Genomic DNA, 19,251 nt, shown 5'->3' on the forward strand with positions numbered 1-19,251 from the left:
AGATTACCATAGTAACTAGTATATCATGCAAAACAGCAGATTCCAACCAGTGAAATACTTTGTATAGTTCAAGACTCACGGTCATTTGTGAACATCACAGCACATCATAATGGAAGCTACAGTTTCCATCTTAGATATCTAAAACAATTATTTGGGACTCATCCTGCGGGCCAAGTTAAAAAGCCTGACAGGCCGCATGTGGCCCCCGGGCCTTAATTTACCCAGGGGTGGTCTAATGCTACATCCTGGACTTAAACATGTGTATATTGACAATTAAAAATGTGTCTGTACTATGTCATGTAAATAACTCTACTGCACAGCTGTTTTGTGTTGTAATTAGAGTTAGCTATGCTACAAGCTACTTCAAGAACGTGATATAATGCATTATATTACTAACTTGTTCATTGCCAAACACTATAGGCTCTGATCCGATTAAAAGTAGTTTTCAGGAAAATCATTCTTTATTTTGCTGCAGAACAATGATGCTATTGTATTACATTGGAGGGCTAAGCTAGCTAAGCAATAACTGGAGTTAACATTGCTAACGTAACATTCACACATTTAAATAAATGATAAATGGGTTGTACTTGTATAGCGCTTTTCTACTTTCAAGGTACTCAAAGCGCTTTGACACTACTTCCACATTTACCCACTGATGGAGGGAGCTGCCATGCAAAGCGCTAACCAGCACCCATCAGGAGCAAGGGTGAAGTGTCTTGCTCAGGACACAACGGAGGTGACGAGGTTGGTACTAGGTGGGGATTGAACCAGGGACACTCGGATTACGCACTGCCACTCTTCCACTGCGCCACGCCGTCCCTACTACTACTTACCGTTTCATTGTCTCCACTATTGCCATAAATTGTAGTCACATTTTATAATTAGCTTCTGGGTAAATCCATCTTTATACCGCTGCAGATTGGTGAAGCAGAAAACTTTGGAAGAGGTTTGCACACCCGAGAGAGACTTCTTTACAGTTGAAGGCCCATTGCATGGTCGCAAAACAAAAATGTTAGCCAGGCCCTTTGTAGTTCTTCAGATTAGACAGGAGGTTTAAATAATGTCCTGTGTTAAGTAATAGAAGAGAATAGAAAGTACTTTATTGATCCCTGGGGGAAATTCAGCACCACAGTGATCAATAAAGTACTTTCTATTCTATTCTATTACTTAACACAGGACATTATTTAAACCTCCTGTCTAATCTGAAGAACTACAAAGTGCCTGGCTAACTTTTTTGTTTTGCGACCATGCATACACATAATACAACCAGTAACAGCATTTTGGTTATTTGAGTCGTATTTTGGCCCTTTTGTCATCTAACCAACAGTTGCCCGTCCCATTTATTAAAAATGATGGACGCTTAAGGCAATTTGGTAACATTTATTTTAATTTTCCTGAAGGAATAAATAAAGTACTATCTTATATAATCTAATTTATACCATGATTGGATAATCCACTAATTGTGTGCCAAATTGGTGACATCACCAATTCTGCACAATGTGTAGGAGGAAGTAGGCAGGAAGGCAATATTCTTTTATAAATATCTCCTCAAGGGGTTAATTTCAAATTTCCAGAAGTTATACAGATCCCAAAAACACAAAAGCAGGTACCAAAAGTGAGAAAATGGTTTTGCATTATAGGGCTCCTAAATAAATAATAAATAAGTAAGTTTTATGTATTCATGCATGTAGAGTATGTATGTATGTATGTGTATATATATATATATATATATATATATATATATATATATATATATATATAGGTGTGGGAAAAATCACAAGACTACATCTCTACAGAACTGTTTCATGAGGGGTTCCCTGAATCATCAGGAGATTTATATATATATATATATATTTATATATATATATATATATATATATATATATATATATATATATATAAAAATATACACATACTATATATAGTATGTGTATATATATATATATATATATATAAATATACACATACTGGGCTTCACGGTGGCAGAGGGGTTAGTGCGTCTGCCTCACAATACAAAGTTCCTGCAGTCCTGGGTTCAAATCCAGGCTCGGGATCTTTCTGTGTGGAGTTTGCATGTTCTCCCCGTGAATGCGTGGGTTCCCTCCGGGTACTCCGGCTTCCTCCCACTTCCAAAGACATGCACCTGGGGATAGGTTGATTGGCAACACTAAATTGGCCCTAGTGTGTGAATGTGAGTGTGAATGTTGTCTGTCTATCTGTGTTGGCCCTGTGATGAGGTGGCGACTTGTCCAGGGTGTACCCCGCCTTCCGCCTGATTGTAGCTGAGATAGGCGCCAGCGCCCCCCGCGACCCCGAAAGGGAATAAGCGGTAGAAAATGGATGGATGGATGGATAAACACATACTGTACATACAAACTTTTACTATTTTTTAAATTTTAGATCGAGCCAAATATTCCTCCATGTGCCAACCATGGCTCTGTGTAAGAACGCTTCATTCATTCATTTTTTGTCCCACCTCCAGCAATTTTGTGCCACTGGAGGCAGCATTTTTGGAAAGACGTAGCCCTCCGTCAATTGTTGCACAGTACAGTACACTACTAGTCACTACTCACTGCTCTAGCGTGTGTGCTTTTTCTGTGTTTTTTCATCTTTTGACGAGTTTTGTCCATTTTTGCAAATTCAAAAAGAGTCCCAAAAACGCAACAGACTCGGTGGAACAAGAGAGGGAATAGCTGTGGAGTTACAAAGAATAATGGAACCCATTATTTTGATTTACATTTGAACACTGTTGAAAAACCAATTAAATTTATAAATCAAGGTTCCACTGTATTAAAAGGTCACAAGCACGAGGGGTCCGTGTCAACGTACCTTGACATAGCCGCCTGTGGACACCAGGAGAGAGTTGTTTGGGGAAAAGTGCAGATCGGTCACCCAGCCTCCGTGCAGTGAATCCATTCCGTCTTTTCCCTCTTGTGTGCACACTTTCAACAAGGAGCCTTCCTTCACGCTCCACAGCTGCCACAGTAAAGAAAAAAATCTTTTAGATTCATTCATAATTGATCAAGTCTGTTTGTCTGTGAGGCCGTGAATGTGTCCTGACTGGTGATTGGATGAACGCGAGCAAGGCAAGGAAAATTCTGTGAGAGAGTAAAAGTGGCGATTCTTTCTCACCAAAATACTCAAGTAAAAGATAAATATATCCAAAAAAAGAAGTAAATGGACGCAGTAAATGTAACGTGTTACAACACTGCCCACAAGCAATTTTATTCAATACAATTAGTAATTGAGAAAATCAGACATTTTTCAAATGTAATTTGCAAACAGTGTCTTTGTTGCAACAGTAGAGGCAAAATGTTGGTTTTGGTAGTAAAGGTTTCTGACTGTGACTCTGATCCCATCTGTTCTCATATTGATCATATTTCATTATCCGTCATTGGTGGTGAGTACATACATTCTGCAATCCAAACTACCTTTAATAAGTGTGTGAGACATACCGTATTTTTCGGACTATAAGTCGCAGTTTTTTTTCATAGTTTGGCCGGGGGTGCGACATATACTCCGGAGCGACTTATCCATCCATCCATCCATTTCCTACCGCTTATTCCCTTTCGGGGTCGCGGGGGGCGCTGGCGCCTATCTCAGCTACAATCGGGCGGAAGGCGGGGTACACCCTGGACAAGTCGCCACCTCATCGCAGGGCCAACACAGATAGACAGACAACATTCACACTCACATTCACACACTAGGGCCAATTTAGTGTTGCCAATCAACCTATCCCCAGGTGCATGTCTTTGGAAGTGGGAGGAAGCCTTATGTGTGAAATTATTAACACATTGCCGTAAGATATCAAATAATATTATTTATCTCATTCACGGAAGACACCAAGAAAAGGTCAGCAATCGTCACATACACGTCAACCAATAAGAATTCGGCGGGGGAGGGTCATTGCAGAAGTGCATATGTGGGTCATGGAATGCTAACTGCTACATGCTACTGCCATAGCTATTAAAATGGATCATTAGGTTGATTGGCAACACTAAATTGGCCCAAGTGTGTGAATGTGAGTTTGAATGTTGTCTGTCTATCCGTGTTGGCCCTGCGATGAGGTGGCGACTTGTCCAGGGTGTACCCCGCCTTCCGCCCGATTGTAGCTGAGATAGGCGCCAGCGCCCCCCACAACCCCAAACGGGAATAAGCGGTAGAAAATGGATGGGATGGATTTCATCGTTGGCGGTAACTTATAAAATCTGAGAGGGGCTGAACAAAAATTGGACCGAAAAGGAAATCATGTACTGCAGATTACACAATATGAAATATAATTATTTATCTAATTCGCGGAAGGGACCAAGAAAATGTCAGCAATCGTCACACACACGTCAGCAATCGTCACATACACGTCAACCAATAAGAATTCGGCGGGGGAGGGTCATTGCAGAAGTGCATATGTGGGTCATGGAATGCTAACTGCTATATACTACTGCCATAGCTATTAAAATGGATCATTAGGTTGATTGGCAACACTAAATTGGCCCTAGTGTGTGAATGTGAGTTTGAATGTTGTCTGTCTATCCGTGTTGGCCCTGCGATGAGGTGGCGACTTGTCCAGGGTGTACACCGCCTTCCGCCCGATTGTAGCTGAGATAGGCGCCAGCGCCCCCCGCAACCCCAAAAGGGAATAAGCGGTAGGAAATGGATGGGATGGATTTCATCGTTGGCGGTAACTTATAAAATCTGAGAAGGGCTGAACAAAAATTGGACCGAAAAGGAAATCATGTACTGCAGATTACACAATATGACATATAATTATTTATCTAATTCGCGGAAGGGACCAAGAAAATGTCAACAATCGTCACACACACGTCAGCAATCGTCACATATACGTCAACCAATAAGAATTCGGCGGGGGAGGGTCACGGCAGAAGTGCATTGTGGGTCATGGAAAGCTAACTGCTGTATGCTTTATGCTACTACCGTAGCTATTAAAATGGATCATTTCATCGTTGGCGGTAACTTATAAAAACTGAGAAGAGCTAAACAAAAATTGGACCGAAAAGGAAATCATGTACTGCAGATTACAAGCTGGAGGTAGTGAAATATGCAGCAGAAAACGACAAGAGGAAGCGGCGCATACCTTTGGAGTTGGCAGAGTTGTTTAGAAGCGACATCGAGGAAGAAGATTTCATGGGATTCATCGATTAGGAGTGACAGATTGTTTGGTAAAAGTATAGCATGTTCTATATGTTACAGTTATTTGAATGACTCTTACCATAATATGTTATGTTAACATACCAGGTATGTTCTCAGTTGGTTATTTATGCCTCATATAACGTACACTTATTCAGCCTGTTGTTCAATATTCTTTATTTATTTTAAATTGCCTTTCAAATGTCTATTCTTGGTGTTGGATTTCATCAAATACATTTCCCCCAAAAATGCGACTTATACTCCAGTGCGACGAATATACATTTTTTCTTCTTTATTATGCATTTTCTGCCAGTGCGACATATACTCCGGAGCAATTTATAATCCCAAAAATATGGTATTTGAGAGTCCAAAATATGTGTTTCTATGCATGCATCCATTATTTAGGTATTTACTCTATACTAATTTTTTCAAACGTACCCGTATCTCACCACCGTCGTCCCCAGTCGCAAGTCGTTGCCCGTCCCAGGAAAATCGGCAGCTCCTGACGCAGTCTTGGTGCCCGCGAAGCTTGTGAACACACTGCCAAGACTCACTGTGCCACACCTTCAAGCACAGAAAAAGACGTGTTCATGTGGCGTCCAGAAAAAAACTGTCATTTTCACCGTGAGTTCATGCTACCTTAGCCGTCTTGTCAGCAGAGGTGGTGGCAAAGTGACGTCCATCAGGGGAGACGTGACAGGACAGGACGGCTCCTCTGTGAGCCTCCAAGTCCTGCAGCTTTTCTATGCTTCTAAGATCCCACACCTGAGGCAGAACTTGATTACTTATCACTACATTTATTTACATTTTAACAACGTGTGAGTGTTCACCTTGACTGTGCCGTCAAAGGACCAGGACAGCAATCTTGTCTCAGCAGGCGAGTCTGAGAGCAAAGAAAAGCCTCTGACTTGCTCCTTGTGGCCCTGCAGCACTTTACACTCACACGTCTGCCACCTCCACACCTGTAAGAGGTGCCACACACCAAAAAATAGATAAATATTTGATACAGTCTGCATGCATGCTTGCAGTTTTTTAACCATTTTTATTTTCAACTGCTTTTAAATTGCTGCACAGCGACCGTGAGTGCCTTGAAAAGTGCCATATAGAATACATTTATCATTATTAATAATAATACCCCCCGCGACCCCGAACGGAATAAACGGTAAAAAATGGATGGACCCCGACTTAAACAAGTTGAAAAACTTATTCGGGTGTTACCATTTAGTGGTCAATTGTACGGAATATGTACTGTACTGTGCAATCTACTAATAAAAGTTTCAATCAATCAATGGATGGACAAAAATAAGAGGGGCTGCATTGTCTAATTTGCGTAAATGGAAAAGTTGTATGTACATGACATTTTTATGGATGTTGTGTAAGCAAAAACTGAGCAAAAAATATGAAAAGCAAAATAAATGTTTCAAAATACAAATCTACTTTCCTGCGTCACTTCTTTTCGTTATGGCATTAACGTTAGTTTCCAAAAGTGTCCTATAAGACATGGGTCTTCAAAGTTTTCAGGCCAAGGACAAACTGATGGAGAGATAAAGCGTGGACATCCTATTTATATATATCCTGTATGAAATTGTGATTGTGTATTAAATTAAACTGGTCCTAAAGGTACCTTGCTACTGTGCAAGACTATGATATCCAAATAATACAGAATAGCTCTGCTAATCGTAGCTGGGAACTAGTTAGATTTGCTTAATCGCTGACTATTCTAAATACTAATGTGAATATCCATCCATCCATCCATTTTCTACCGCTTATTCCCTTTCGGGGTCGCGGGGGGCGCTGGCGCCTATCTCAGCTACAATCGGGCGGAAGGCGGGGTACACCCTGGACAAGTCGCCACCTCATCGCAGGACCAACACAGATAGACAGACGACATTCACACTCACATTCACACACTAGGGCCAATTTAGTGTTGCCAATCAACCTATCCCCAGGTGCATGTCGTTGGAGGTGGGAGGAAGCCGGAGTACCCGGAGGGAACCCACGCATTCACGGGGAGAACATGCAAACTCCACACAGAAAGATCCCGAGCCTGGATTTGAACCCAGGACTGCAGGAACTTCGTATTGTGAGGCAGACGCACTAACCCCTCTGCCACCGTGAAGCCCTAATGTGAATATGATAATGTAAAATGGTAAAAGGTCTGCATATCTATATATAGCTCTTTACTGTACCTGGAAAGATACCCAAAGTGCTTTACATTATACGTCACATTCAACCATTCACACACAGATGGCGGAAGCTTCCATCATGAAAAACGCTAACCACAGACTACCAGGAGCAAGGGTAAAGGTGTCTTGCCCAAGGACACAACAGCCGTGACTAGGATGGCATCTTGCATACAGACTCCCAAAAAAATGGGCATTTGGAGCTAAATACACAAAATTTACACCAGAGCATATCCAATACATAATATCCTGACCACAGGGAAGAGTTTTAAAATGTAAATGAAAATCATCATAGGTGCCCTTAAATGTTAAATTAAAGAAATTTAATTTGCGGAAAAATTGCAGGGGGAATATACAAAGATTTCACAACCCTCTCCTGCAGTACCTCTGCGAACCCCAATGGGGTTCACGGACTTCCTGTTAAGACCTCTGCTATAAGAACAGAGGAAAAAAAAAGAAAACGGAATCTATAAGGGTCTAAATACAGAATGTTGGTAACACTGATCCCTGCTGCTATGTCTTCAGACTCTCTGGCAGACCAGTTGCATACGAGCTGTGATAAGAAGCAAAGTTACGATGCCATCACCTGTACGGAGTTGTTACAACAGTCCCATTAGAATGTGTTAATGAAAGTACAGTGGGGCAAAAAAGGATTTAGTCAGCCACAGATTGTGCAAGTTCTCCCACTTAAAATGATGACGGAGGTCTGTAATTTTCATCATAGGTACACTTCAACTGTGAGAGACAGAATGTGGAAAAAAAAATCCAGGAATTCACGTTGTAGGAATTTTAAAGAATGTATTTGTAAATTATGGTGGAAAATAAGTATATGGTCTACCATTCAAAGCTCTCACTGATGGAAGGAGGTTTTGGCTCAAAATCTCACGATACATGGCCCCATTCATTCTTTCCTTAACACGGATCAATCGTCCTGTCCCCTTCGCAGAAAAACAGCCCCAAAGCATGATGTTTCCACCGTCATGCTTCACAGTAGGTGTAGTGTTCTTGGGATGCAACTCAGTATTCTTCTTCCTCCAAACACAACGAGTTGAGTTTATACCAAAAAGTTCTATTTTGGTTTCATCTGACCACATGGCATTCTCCCAATCCTCTGCTGTATCATCCATGTATCCATTTTTGTATAAACTCAACTCGTCGTGTTTGGAGGAAGAAGAATACTGAGTTGCATCCCAAGAACACCAGACCCACTGTGAAGCATGGAGGTGGAAACATCATGCTTTGGGGCTGTTTTTCTGCTAAGGGGGACAGGACGATTGATTTGTGTTAAGGAAAGAATGAATGGGGCCATGTATCGTGAGATTTTGAGTCAAAACCTCCTTCCATCAGTGAGAGCTTTGAATGGTTGACCAAATACTTATTTTCCACCATAATTTACAAATAAATTCTTTAAAATTCCTACAATGTGAATTCCTGGATTTTTTTTCACATTCTGTCTCTCACAGTTGAAGTGTACCTATGATGAAAATTCCATACCTCTGTCATCATTTTAAGATGGAGAACTTGCACAATCGGTAGCTGACTAAATACTTTTTTGCCCCACTGTAGCGTCAAATCTATTAGTGTCGGTCCAAAGTGTATAGTATGTACTGGGCCTTGAAAGTCTGCAAGTGGGGAAGACAAACCCTGATGGTAGTGTCCTCAGATGATGTGATCAGCGTTTGGCCGCCGTGGACGAACCGGCAGTGCAGCACCGTCCTGGTGTGTCCCTGCAGGGTGGCAAGCACCTTGCCAGAGGGTATGGCCAGCACCTGGCATGAAGAAACCACCACAAAAGTTTGATGAGGTACTCATGTGAGTATTAGGCCGTATGTTTTTTTTACCTGCACGGTGCCGTCCTCTTGACCGAAAGCCACAGCGAAAGGCTGCCGACACACGCAGGTACATCGTATCCTCGACATCATCTCCGCCGACTGAAACAGCACCACACCTGCTCTGCCATCACGCACCTGAAACGCATATGCACAGTAAATACACCAACCTAGCACGCTTTCATCCGTTGCCAGCTCACCTGCAACCTGTTGCAGTTGTCTGCAGCCGAAACCACTATTTCTTCCGACCCATCTACTTTGGCGTCGCTGAAGTAAACATCAGCGTCTCTCTTCAGACGCACCGCTGAGGTGGTGTGCACCTTGTTCGTCTCCCACAACTGCGAGGAAAATAAGGTTTTTTTTTCCACTCTCGTACTCAAGTATGGCTTCAGAGGGTCTTATTACCCTGATAGTGTGGTCGTCTGAGCAGGAGAGCAGCTGGGAGCCGTCAGGGGAGAACTGGACTCGTTGGACCCAACTCAGGTGACCGCTGCAGTCGGTCATTTTCTTATTGGTCTCCAGGTCCCACAGCTGGAAGAGACAGGAAAGTTATGTCGACGGCGTGGCGCAGTGGGAGAGTGGCCGTGCGCAACCCGAGGGTCACTGGTTCAAATCCCACCTAGAACCAACCTCATCACGTCCGTTGTGTCCTGAGCAAGACACTTCACCCTTGCTCCTGATGGGTGCTGGTTGGCGCCTTGCATGGCAGCTCCTTCCATCAGTGTGTGAATGTGTGTGTGAATGGGTAAATGTGGAAGTAGTGTCAAAGCGCTTTGAGTACCTTGAAGGTAGAAAAGCGCTATACAAGTACAACCCATTTATTTATTTATTTAATCGTCTAACACAGCCGTTTTAAGTAGATATAATAAAGTTGAGGCCTCCTCTAATCTAAAAAAAAATATTTTGTTGTAGAATATTGTGTTTACAACTTACCTGTTGTCTCATTTGGCCTTTAAACATAACTAACATTAGCTTTATGGATTTTCCCTCTCCTGTAGTCCTCTGGCACCTCCCAGTGAACCCCCCCAATCAAACACAATGGTTCTTGAACCTGGATTAAATTAACTCTGCTTCTTTCTACTCAGTTTTCAGATGTGTGTCTTTTCATGCAATCTAACAAAAATGTGTTTGCAAACAAAAAAAAAGATTTGCAAACAAAAATAAACTGCGCTGACAACCTTTTCAGAAAATATTTGTGGGGGCAGAAGTAATCGGTTTTGAGATCATAGACTGATCAATAAACAGGAAATATTGTTCAGAAGAGGCCCTGCCCACAAGAATAAAGTTGATTTGTCACCAAAAAAAAGGATTCACAACCAAAGCTTAAATAAATGCAAACGTGGCGCAGTGGGAGAGTGGCCGTGCGCAACCCAAGGGGCCCTGGTTCAAATCCCACCTAGTACCAACCTTGTCACGTCCGTTGTGTCCTGAGCAAGACACTTCACCCTTGCTCCTGATGGGTGCTGGTTAGCGCCTTGCATGGCAGCTCCCTCCATCAGTGTGTGAATGTGTGTGTGAATGGGTAAATGTGGAAGTAGTGTCAAAGCGCTTTGAGTACCTTGAAGGTAGAAAAGCGCTATACAAGTACAACCCATTTATGTGTCCTTAGAACAACTTTTCAATTTGGAAAATAAACTTTCTTTTCTTTTTTTTTTTTTAAATGTGGGGTTTTTTGCATTTTCTTTTCTAGTGCCGTCAAATTATTAAAAAAAAATAAATCTGATTAATGACATTTAGGAAGTTGGATTTAATCATGATTAATCACAAGTTCTTACTCACTTCCCTCATTCAAATAAACTGAAAACAGACCCCAATATTTTGACACAATGCAATCATGTTGTTAGAATGTCATAAAAAATATTTGTTTAATGCTTTACATGAACCCGAACGCAGCTGAGATAGGCTCCAGCTACCCCCGCGACCACGAACGTGGACAAGCGGTAGGAAATGGATGGATGTATGTAATTTATTAAAAAATACTTTATTTTATTGTTATCTGATAAAAACAGTTTTATTTATTACGTCCAATCAGGGCAAAATTTTTCAAGGGAAATTTGCCACCGCACAAACTCTTCACTCATCTTTGAACTAACATATGCATTGATCTGATCACTGACCTTATAACAAACCACGCCACCTTTAAGGTAACCATCTGTGGTCAAGGTAATGCGTCAGAATTATTTTTGTTACGCCCCCACCCAGGAAGAAGAAAACAATTTTGCGCACTCCCTCACTCTCTGCCCCGACTATAAATAGTCTATAAAATTGTTGTAAGACACCTCTGCATAACATTGTCTCCTTATCAACGTTAAATTTCCCCCAAAAAATAAATATTGATCAACTTACAACAAAGAGTAACTTTTGAAAAATTGTTCTTAATCTTTAACAGAAAATATTTAAAGTGAATTTAATTGTCTGAATTAAAAAAAAAAATAAAAATAAAAATAATTAAAAAAAATATATATGTACATATATATATATATATTATTTATATATATATATGTGTGTGTGTGGAAAAAATCACAAGACTAGTTCATCTCTACAAAAAAAAATCTAACGATTGAGGGAACCCCTCATGAAACAGTTCTGTAGAGATGAACTAGTCTTGTGATTTTTCCCACACACACATATATGGCGCTCTACCACGGTATCGAGCACTATTCTCTGGATAATCTAATTAAGACATATTATTTATATATATATATATATATATATATATATATATATACGTATATATATATATATACATATTATTATTATTTATATATATATATCATTTAAACAATAAAAGTTTTTTTTTTACTTCTTAAATCATTTGATACTAAAAAATTAAACGAAATAAACTCAACAAATATTATTCAATTCAAATTGATCAACAAAACTGATTTAAATAAAACACTTTAACCTACAAAAACATAAAGAATAAAATAATTTTGCCCTTTTTTCATCAAAATGAGGAAGTCAGGTTTAATGGCTACAATGAGCACATTTTGTAGTGCACAGCTTTTCGAAATGTGGTTTGAAACAGGATACTTCATAATACTAATAAAGCCTGTTCCCTGGGGTCACACATACGTCGCTTGACCCCCCGGGAGCATTTGCGATCAAAATAAATTTTGTACTAATCTGCGTTCATACATGATTAATGTGTAAATAATCACATGAATGAAGTTATTTTTTACAGCCCTACTTTTTTCCTGAATTAAAATCCCTTATCTTTGTTTATCATTTTTTTTTGTTCGTAAATTCATTTTTGTTTAATTGCATGAAAAGTTAAATATTTCTCCCCATACTAGAGACCCTGGTACTCGAGAAGATCACTGCTAGGACAGAGGCAGCCATGTTGTACCTCCACCGCGTAGTTAGAGAAGGCGATGGCCAGCAGGTTGCTGGTGGGACAGGCGTGGCAGTATTGCACCATGCTCAAACGACCCGGTCTGATCTCCAACAGCATCTGCGACGTCTCCACGTCCATCACCTGTCACGTTACAAAATAAGCATAAACAATGGCATTGTGGACACAGGATTGGACGGCGATTTGCACAAAGCTTACCAGGACGGCGCTCCGGACGGCGCACACGACACACTTGCCGTCAGCTGTCCATGTGCTGCATTTGACTGGGACTTCCTCGCTGGCGTCCGAGCACCAATCCCGCACCTTGATGGTCTTCCACTCGTTGGTGGAGGACGTCTGAAAAAGCTGGATAAGCATTTTTTAGAGTGTTTTCCAAAGCTTACCCTGATAAACATGAATTTGTGACGATCACCTTGACGGTACCGTCGTTGGAGGAGGTGGAGAGGTAGGCATCGTCGGGGGAGAAACAGCAGTGATTGACAGGCTGAAGGTGGCCGAACATGGTGTTCTGTGAGGAAGGCTTGTTGAGGTTCCAAAGCTGCAAAGACAGGCAGAAAATCCACTGTTGGTTTTCTGAGCAAAACTGTACATGACGGCGGTGTTCAACGCACCTTGACGTTCAAAAATTTATCATTGGAGCAGGTGGCCAGCAAGAGGCGCTTTGTCGTGTTAGTAAACTGACAGTGGTTGACCTGCTCTTCGTGCTCCTCCGCAAAGGCCCTCAGTAGCATGCCGCGCTCCACGCTCCACACCTGCAAAGACACAAAGAGGGTTCCTTCTCCGAAATAACGTGCCGAGGCGAAGAAGGGAGTTTACCTTCACTTTTCTGTCGCTGGAGCAGGTCGCTAGGAGGCGGTCATCCGGGGAGAAGGCGCAACAGAGAACCTCGTCATCGTGGGCTTGGATTTCCTTGAGATTCTCTCCGGAGGTGCTTCTAAACACCTGGATGCATAAAAGGTCATAAAAGAGTAGTAGGTATTAGGGGAATATTTTTCCACCTTTGAGCACAATAGAGCGCCTTACAAGTTACTAGCTTTGGCCTTGGTTCTGCTCAAAGAAGATAACTATGACGGGACGGGACGGCGTGGCGCAGTGGGGAGAGTGGCCGTGCGCAACCGAGCGTCCCTGGTTCAATTCCCACCTAGTACCAACCTCGTCACGTCCGTTGTGTCCTGTGCAAGACACTTCACCCTTGCTCCTGATGGGTGCTGGTTGGCGCCTTGCATGGCAGCTCCCTCCATCAGTGTGTGAATGTGTGTGTGAATGGGTAAATGTGGAAGTAGTGTCAAAAGCGCTTTGAGTACCTTGAAGGTAGAAAAGCGCTATACAAGTACAACCCATTTATTTATTTATTTATTTATCTCACCATGTTCATTATCTTTGCGTGCAGCCGTGCACACACATATTATTCCCTCTAGTTTTAACAGTGTAAGGATCTACAAGGTGCAGAGAGTGAGAAAGGACAAGAATGTGTGGGTGCTCAACACACGCCAAAACTTTCAGTTCGATTTTCGCAAAAGTGAGATTGCAAAATGAACACAAGCATATGTGAGATGACTCCGGAACTTGATCTTTTCTCCAACGCTGGTATTGCTATTGTTTGTACTTACTCTTTTGTGTAGAATAAATTGTTAATCTTTAATTCTAGGCACTTTTCATTATTTAGACAGCCCAAGAACTAAATAATATGAGAGGACTCCTCCCTGAAAAAGGAAGGGTCCAAATAAAAGGGTTTCTCGATACAAATGTTTTACTTCCAAAACAATACCGATATTGGAGCTTTGAATACTGGCCGTTATAAACATTAATCAGTAACAGTCTTGGTACACACTTTTATTATTTCACAGTGTGGAATGTTAAAAAGGTTTGATGAAGTGAAAGAAATATGGCAGGTATAAAAACAAAAACTTTATGACAGTGTGGGTGACACTTATCGGCCACAATAATTCATTAAATTAAGGTCGTGGCACAGTAGGTTGAATGATACGGACACAGTAGTTACTTGATACTTTTTATACAGTGTTGCTCAATTTACAAACTGCTCACAGTACGAACTTTTCAATTTACGAACCGCACACCAAATAAAAATGTGCTTTAGTGTATGAAACTTGTTTCAGTGAACGTTTCATCAACCCATTGCGAACCTTACTCTCCAATACTCGGAGTGCATTCCATTTACCTTGGAAATTAGAAGTTCTAGCTGGCATTAATGACACAGCTGAGTTACAGAAAGTCGCGTTTGCAAATTAACATTTACAAAATATATTCTTGCACTTGCCTTATCTGAGTACAAACACGTTTTGGACATATATGCGCTCTTTCTGCAAACTTCAAACACTGTGTATGAAAAGTAAACACCAAGACAGCATTGCTAGCAATTTAGTAGACATATACCACATGAAAAAAAGTAATTTACAGCACACTAACAATACCATAGAGGGTGGCATGGCGTAGTGGGTAGAGCGGCTGGCCAGAAACCTGAGGGTTGCAGGTTCGCTTCCCACCTATTGACATCCAAAAAAATCGCTGCCGTTGTGTCCTTGGGCAGGACACTTCACCCTTTGCCCCTGGTACCGCTCACACTGGTGAATGAATAATGAATGAATGATAGGTGGTGGTCGGAGGGGCCGTAGGCGCAAACTGGCAGCCACGCTTCCGTCAGTCTACCCCAGGGCAGCTGTGGCTACAGATGTAGCTTACCACCACCAGGTGTGAATGAATGTTGAGTCCCACTTCTCTGTGTGTGCTTTGAGTGTTTAGAAAAGCGCGATATAAATCTAAGTTATTATTATTGCTATTATTATTATACTGTATACGTACATCTAACAATACAACATATATGGCAGATTTAGTGGGACAAAAACTATTCAGAAGTTCTAATACAGAAGCTCCAATTATTGTCTACACGCAGAGCAGCCATCTTTGAAGTCAACTCGAGGGTGGAAGATTAAACTTTGTGGCGATTCCAGTTGAAACTTACGAGGAACTCGGAAATTCCAACTTTCTCAGTAGTGCTATGTTGGCGTTTTATAACTGACTGTCCAGAGTCGAGACCCAGGATGGACCGCTCGCCTGTATCGGTTGGGGACATCTCTACGCTGCTGATCCGCTTGAGATGGTTTCCTGTGGACGGGACTCTCACTGCTGTCTTGGAGCCACTATGGATTGAACTTTCACAGTATCATGTTAGACCCGCTCGACATCCATTGCTTTCGGTCCCCTAGAGGGGGGGGGTTGCCCACATCTGAGGTCCTCTCCAAGGTTTCTCATAGTCAGCATTGTCGCTGGTGTCCCACTGAATGTGAATTCTCCCTGCCCACTGGGTGTGAGTTTTCCTTGCCCTTTTGTGGGTTCTTCCGAGGATGTTGTAGTCGTAATGATTTGTGCAGTCCTTTGAGACATTTGTGATTTGGGGCTATATAAATAAACATTGATTGATTGATTGAAATGAGTTTTGCTAACTCAAAAGGTCAAAAAGATCGATCGACAAGGTGAAGTGGAGTTAATATTTTGTTCTTAAATAATTAAGCAACGTGGCTGTTAAAAATAAGAACATTTTTGATTTCATGCTGTGAGTGCACCACAGGGCTAGTGACAGTGTGTGTGAATGTATAGGAAGAGGACAGTTTAGGCAGTTGTTGTTGTTTTGGCTTTGGTAATAAAGAAAAAGTTGATCCATCACCCTCTTGTTATGTTTGTTTGACATACAGTACTTCAAAGTACTTTATAATATGTTCAATGCGTACAGGCTTTGGCTAAAACATGGATTTTGTCGAAGCTGGAACCCATTATTCATGTTTACTTTGTTTCTTATGGAGATATACACTTATATATAATATAAAATATACAAAGTCTTCGATTTACAAACCTTGCGATATTGTTCAAATAGGGAGACTTATTATGTGTGTCGAGCTTGTGTGCTTAGCTGTTGTGTAGCTGCTAGCTAACACGTCCTACCATACCAAATAGCAAAAATACCGACCATGTGTGCTTATTTGGGGATATTTATAATAATAATAATAATAATGGATTAGATTTATATCGCGCTTTTCTATTGTTAGATACTCAAAGCGCTCACAGAGAAGTGGGAACCCATCATTCATTCACACCTGGTGGTGGTAAGCTACATCTGTAGCCACAGCTGCCCTTGGGTAGACTGACGGAAGCGTGGCTGCCAGTTTGCGCCTACGGCCCCTCCGACCACCACCAATCATTCATTCATCATTCATTCACCAGTGTGAGCGGCACCGGGGGCAAAGGTGAAGTGTCCTGCCCAAGGACACAACGGCAGCGATTTGGATGTCATTAGGTGGGAAGCGAACCTGCAACCCTCAGGTTTCTGGCACGGCCGCTCTACCCACTACGCCATGCTGCCCCGTCATGGCTGTCCAGCTTTGCACAAGTAAACATGCTGCAGGACTGTTTGTATCAGAGCTGAAATCAGACATCTTAGATGATCCGATCTGATATCGGACCAAAATTCAATAATAATATTGGATGCAGACACACTTAAATTATAGTATTGACTTCCTGACTTGTCATTTGTGCAAAAAAGATACCTTGACCGTTTTGCTGGCTCCGCATGAGGCAATCTTGGTCCCATCGTGGGAGAAGCAGGCTACGTAGACGGAACTCTGCTGAGGTTGGATCACCAGACGGCACAGGCTCTCCACGCCGCTTTTACTTCTGCGCACAGAAAACACATTTTTTATCAACAGAAAAGGTGGGTCAAAAAAGGCTTTCTTCCTCGCTTACAGCAGATCAAAGTACAGTTTTCCGCTTCGGGCTCGGTTCTGCGCCTTCTGCAGAGCTTGTTTGTAGACTTCCGAAGTCTCCGGCTGCGACAGAGCAAGCTGGACTACGTCAGGGAACGGACGCTGCTCCAGCTGGTGGCCGCTCAGCGACAAAAACTCCTGGAAATTACTAAGCACTTCGCTCTTCTGAGAGGTGACACATTTAATAAACACTCCTTTCTTACTTCAGCTGTAGTTCACATTACAGGTAATTGAAGACTCTGCTGACCTCTTTGTCCAGAATGTGTCCATAGTCCACAAAGTCATTAATCAAATGAGCCGGGCCCAGTATCTTGGCCTTTAGGGTGACCCAATCCAAAGAGAACATGAGGGAAAAGAGCTCCTGTACAGAGAACGTGTAGCCATCATCAGGAATATGGATGTCATTTTTAGATAGGTGTGTGTTACCTGGGAGAAGTTGGCTTTGGCCATGTGGTAGGTCAAAAACCGAATCCAGTAGAGGCATTCTACATCTCCTGATGTGGGCGGGGCATTGCTGTAGTGCTGCTGGTACTGACGCACCACTTTGGTGTGAAGGTTCTAACACACACACACACACAAACACACACACACGTCAGCCAAATCCAGCAGTTTTGTGTTGCAAACCTCAGTTGACCTCCCTACAGACCTCTAGTTGGGCGTGGTTCTGCTCGGCCAGAAAGTCCAGCTGGAGGTCGTGCAGGTAGTACAAATACGGTCTGCTGTGACTGTCCACAAACAGCAGAGATTTGTTGACAAACTCCTCTAGTATGTCCTCCACCTCCTCCGGCTCCAGACCCCACAGAATGGACAAGACCTGAAAAGACCCACAATACCAGAACAAAGAGTCATCTTGATGGGTTCACGCCCATATGAGCTACGTCGACCGAAGTTAGCTATATCTAAACAAACTACAACCATTTCAAAAACATGTACTTTGTCTATCATCAACTTTAATACTTTGGGGACAATTTAGGATACTTGATACTAATTATTATCTAGTATATTAGTGACTTTATTACCTACTGTATTAGCTACTTTATGAAGTAATTTATTATCTCCTGTACGGGTCGCTATCATGTCGATCGCGATTGACCATGTATGTACATGCATATATACAAATATATACATATACACATTTTCTTGCGTATGTATACATATATATATATATATATACACATACATATATATATATATATTTATATATACATACATATATGTATATATTTACATATATACATAGATACACATATATACATACATACATACATACAGTATATATATATGTACAAACACACACACACACACCCAAACACACACACACATTCACAGTATATACATATATGCATAAATATATACACATATAGATATATATAGGTTATACAAATTTTAAATACACACATATTTATACATACAAATATAATACATAATGAATAAAATAATAAATAAAATATAAATACTGCACTTTTAACACCCTGCTCTAAATGCAAATGGCTTTGCACACACATTATGTTTTTCTTCTGTCTTTTCCGGGAATAACTTTCTTTATGCAGCCATTTGGTGTTACAGCTGCTGTTCAGGCATGGACCTACAAATGCATTTTCATGATAAAAACAAATCCTTTCTCTGCCCCCAATATTGATTGCATACAATCCTACTCGCCTTTGCAGGAATTTTGACGTCCTTCTCAAACACAGCGAGGTCCCTGTAGAGCTCTCTGTGTTCGTCGGGAAGGTCGTCAATGCTAGCGGACATGGCCTGGTCCAGCGCGTCGTAGTCGTACGAAGACGACTTCCGTATGCGCTTAAACTGCTTCTGCTGCAGCTGGCGCAAGTAGTAGTCCCAACGGTTGGGTTTCTCTTTGAGCAGTGCTCCGATAAGCGAGACCACCAGAGGCGAGCCTGGAGGGGCAAAGGAGCGCTAAAATTTACCAGAATTTTTAAAAATATATATTTTTGGGGTAATGC

The 19,251-nt window shown here is 41.7% G+C and overlaps 1 protein-coding gene across 1 annotated transcript in view; it reads right to left on the reverse strand.

Annotated features, from left to right (window-relative positions):
* apaf1 (apoptotic peptidase activating factor 1) overlaps nt 1-19,251 on the reverse strand; it is a 33,999-nt gene that overhangs the window by 4,992 nt on the left and 9,756 nt on the right. Inside the window, exons 8-26 of the mRNA XM_061912157.1 lie at nt 18,947-19,185; nt 17,934-18,101; nt 17,714-17,845; nt 17,535-17,648; nt 17,268-17,452; nt 17,072-17,198; nt 13,329-13,454; nt 13,124-13,264; nt 12,925-13,050; nt 12,711-12,857; nt 12,507-12,635; nt 9,563-9,688; nt 9,358-9,495; nt 9,170-9,295; nt 8,972-9,097; nt 5,976-6,107; nt 5,785-5,910; nt 5,584-5,709; nt 2,830-2,976 (exon numbers count right to left, since the gene is read on the reverse strand). Of these exons, the coding sequence (XP_061768141.1) occupies nt 2,830-2,976; nt 5,584-5,709; nt 5,785-5,910; nt 5,976-6,107; nt 8,972-9,097; nt 9,170-9,295; nt 9,358-9,495; nt 9,563-9,688; nt 12,507-12,635; nt 12,711-12,857; nt 12,925-13,050; nt 13,124-13,264; nt 13,329-13,454; nt 17,072-17,198; nt 17,268-17,452; nt 17,535-17,648; nt 17,714-17,845; nt 17,934-18,101; nt 18,947-19,185 (2,681 nt within the window). The remainder of the gene's footprint in view (nt 1-2,829; nt 2,977-5,583; nt 5,710-5,784; nt 5,911-5,975; nt 6,108-8,971; nt 9,098-9,169; nt 9,296-9,357; nt 9,496-9,562; nt 9,689-12,506; nt 12,636-12,710; nt 12,858-12,924; nt 13,051-13,123; nt 13,265-13,328; nt 13,455-17,071; nt 17,199-17,267; nt 17,453-17,534; nt 17,649-17,713; nt 17,846-17,933; nt 18,102-18,946; nt 19,186-19,251) is intronic.

The sequence above is a fragment of the Nerophis ophidion genome, linkage group LG10 (genome assembly GCF_033978795.1).
Source record: "Nerophis ophidion isolate RoL-2023_Sa linkage group LG10, RoL_Noph_v1.0, whole genome shotgun sequence".
NCBI classification, from domain to species: domain Eukaryota; kingdom Metazoa; phylum Chordata; class Actinopteri; order Syngnathiformes; family Syngnathidae; genus Nerophis; species Nerophis ophidion.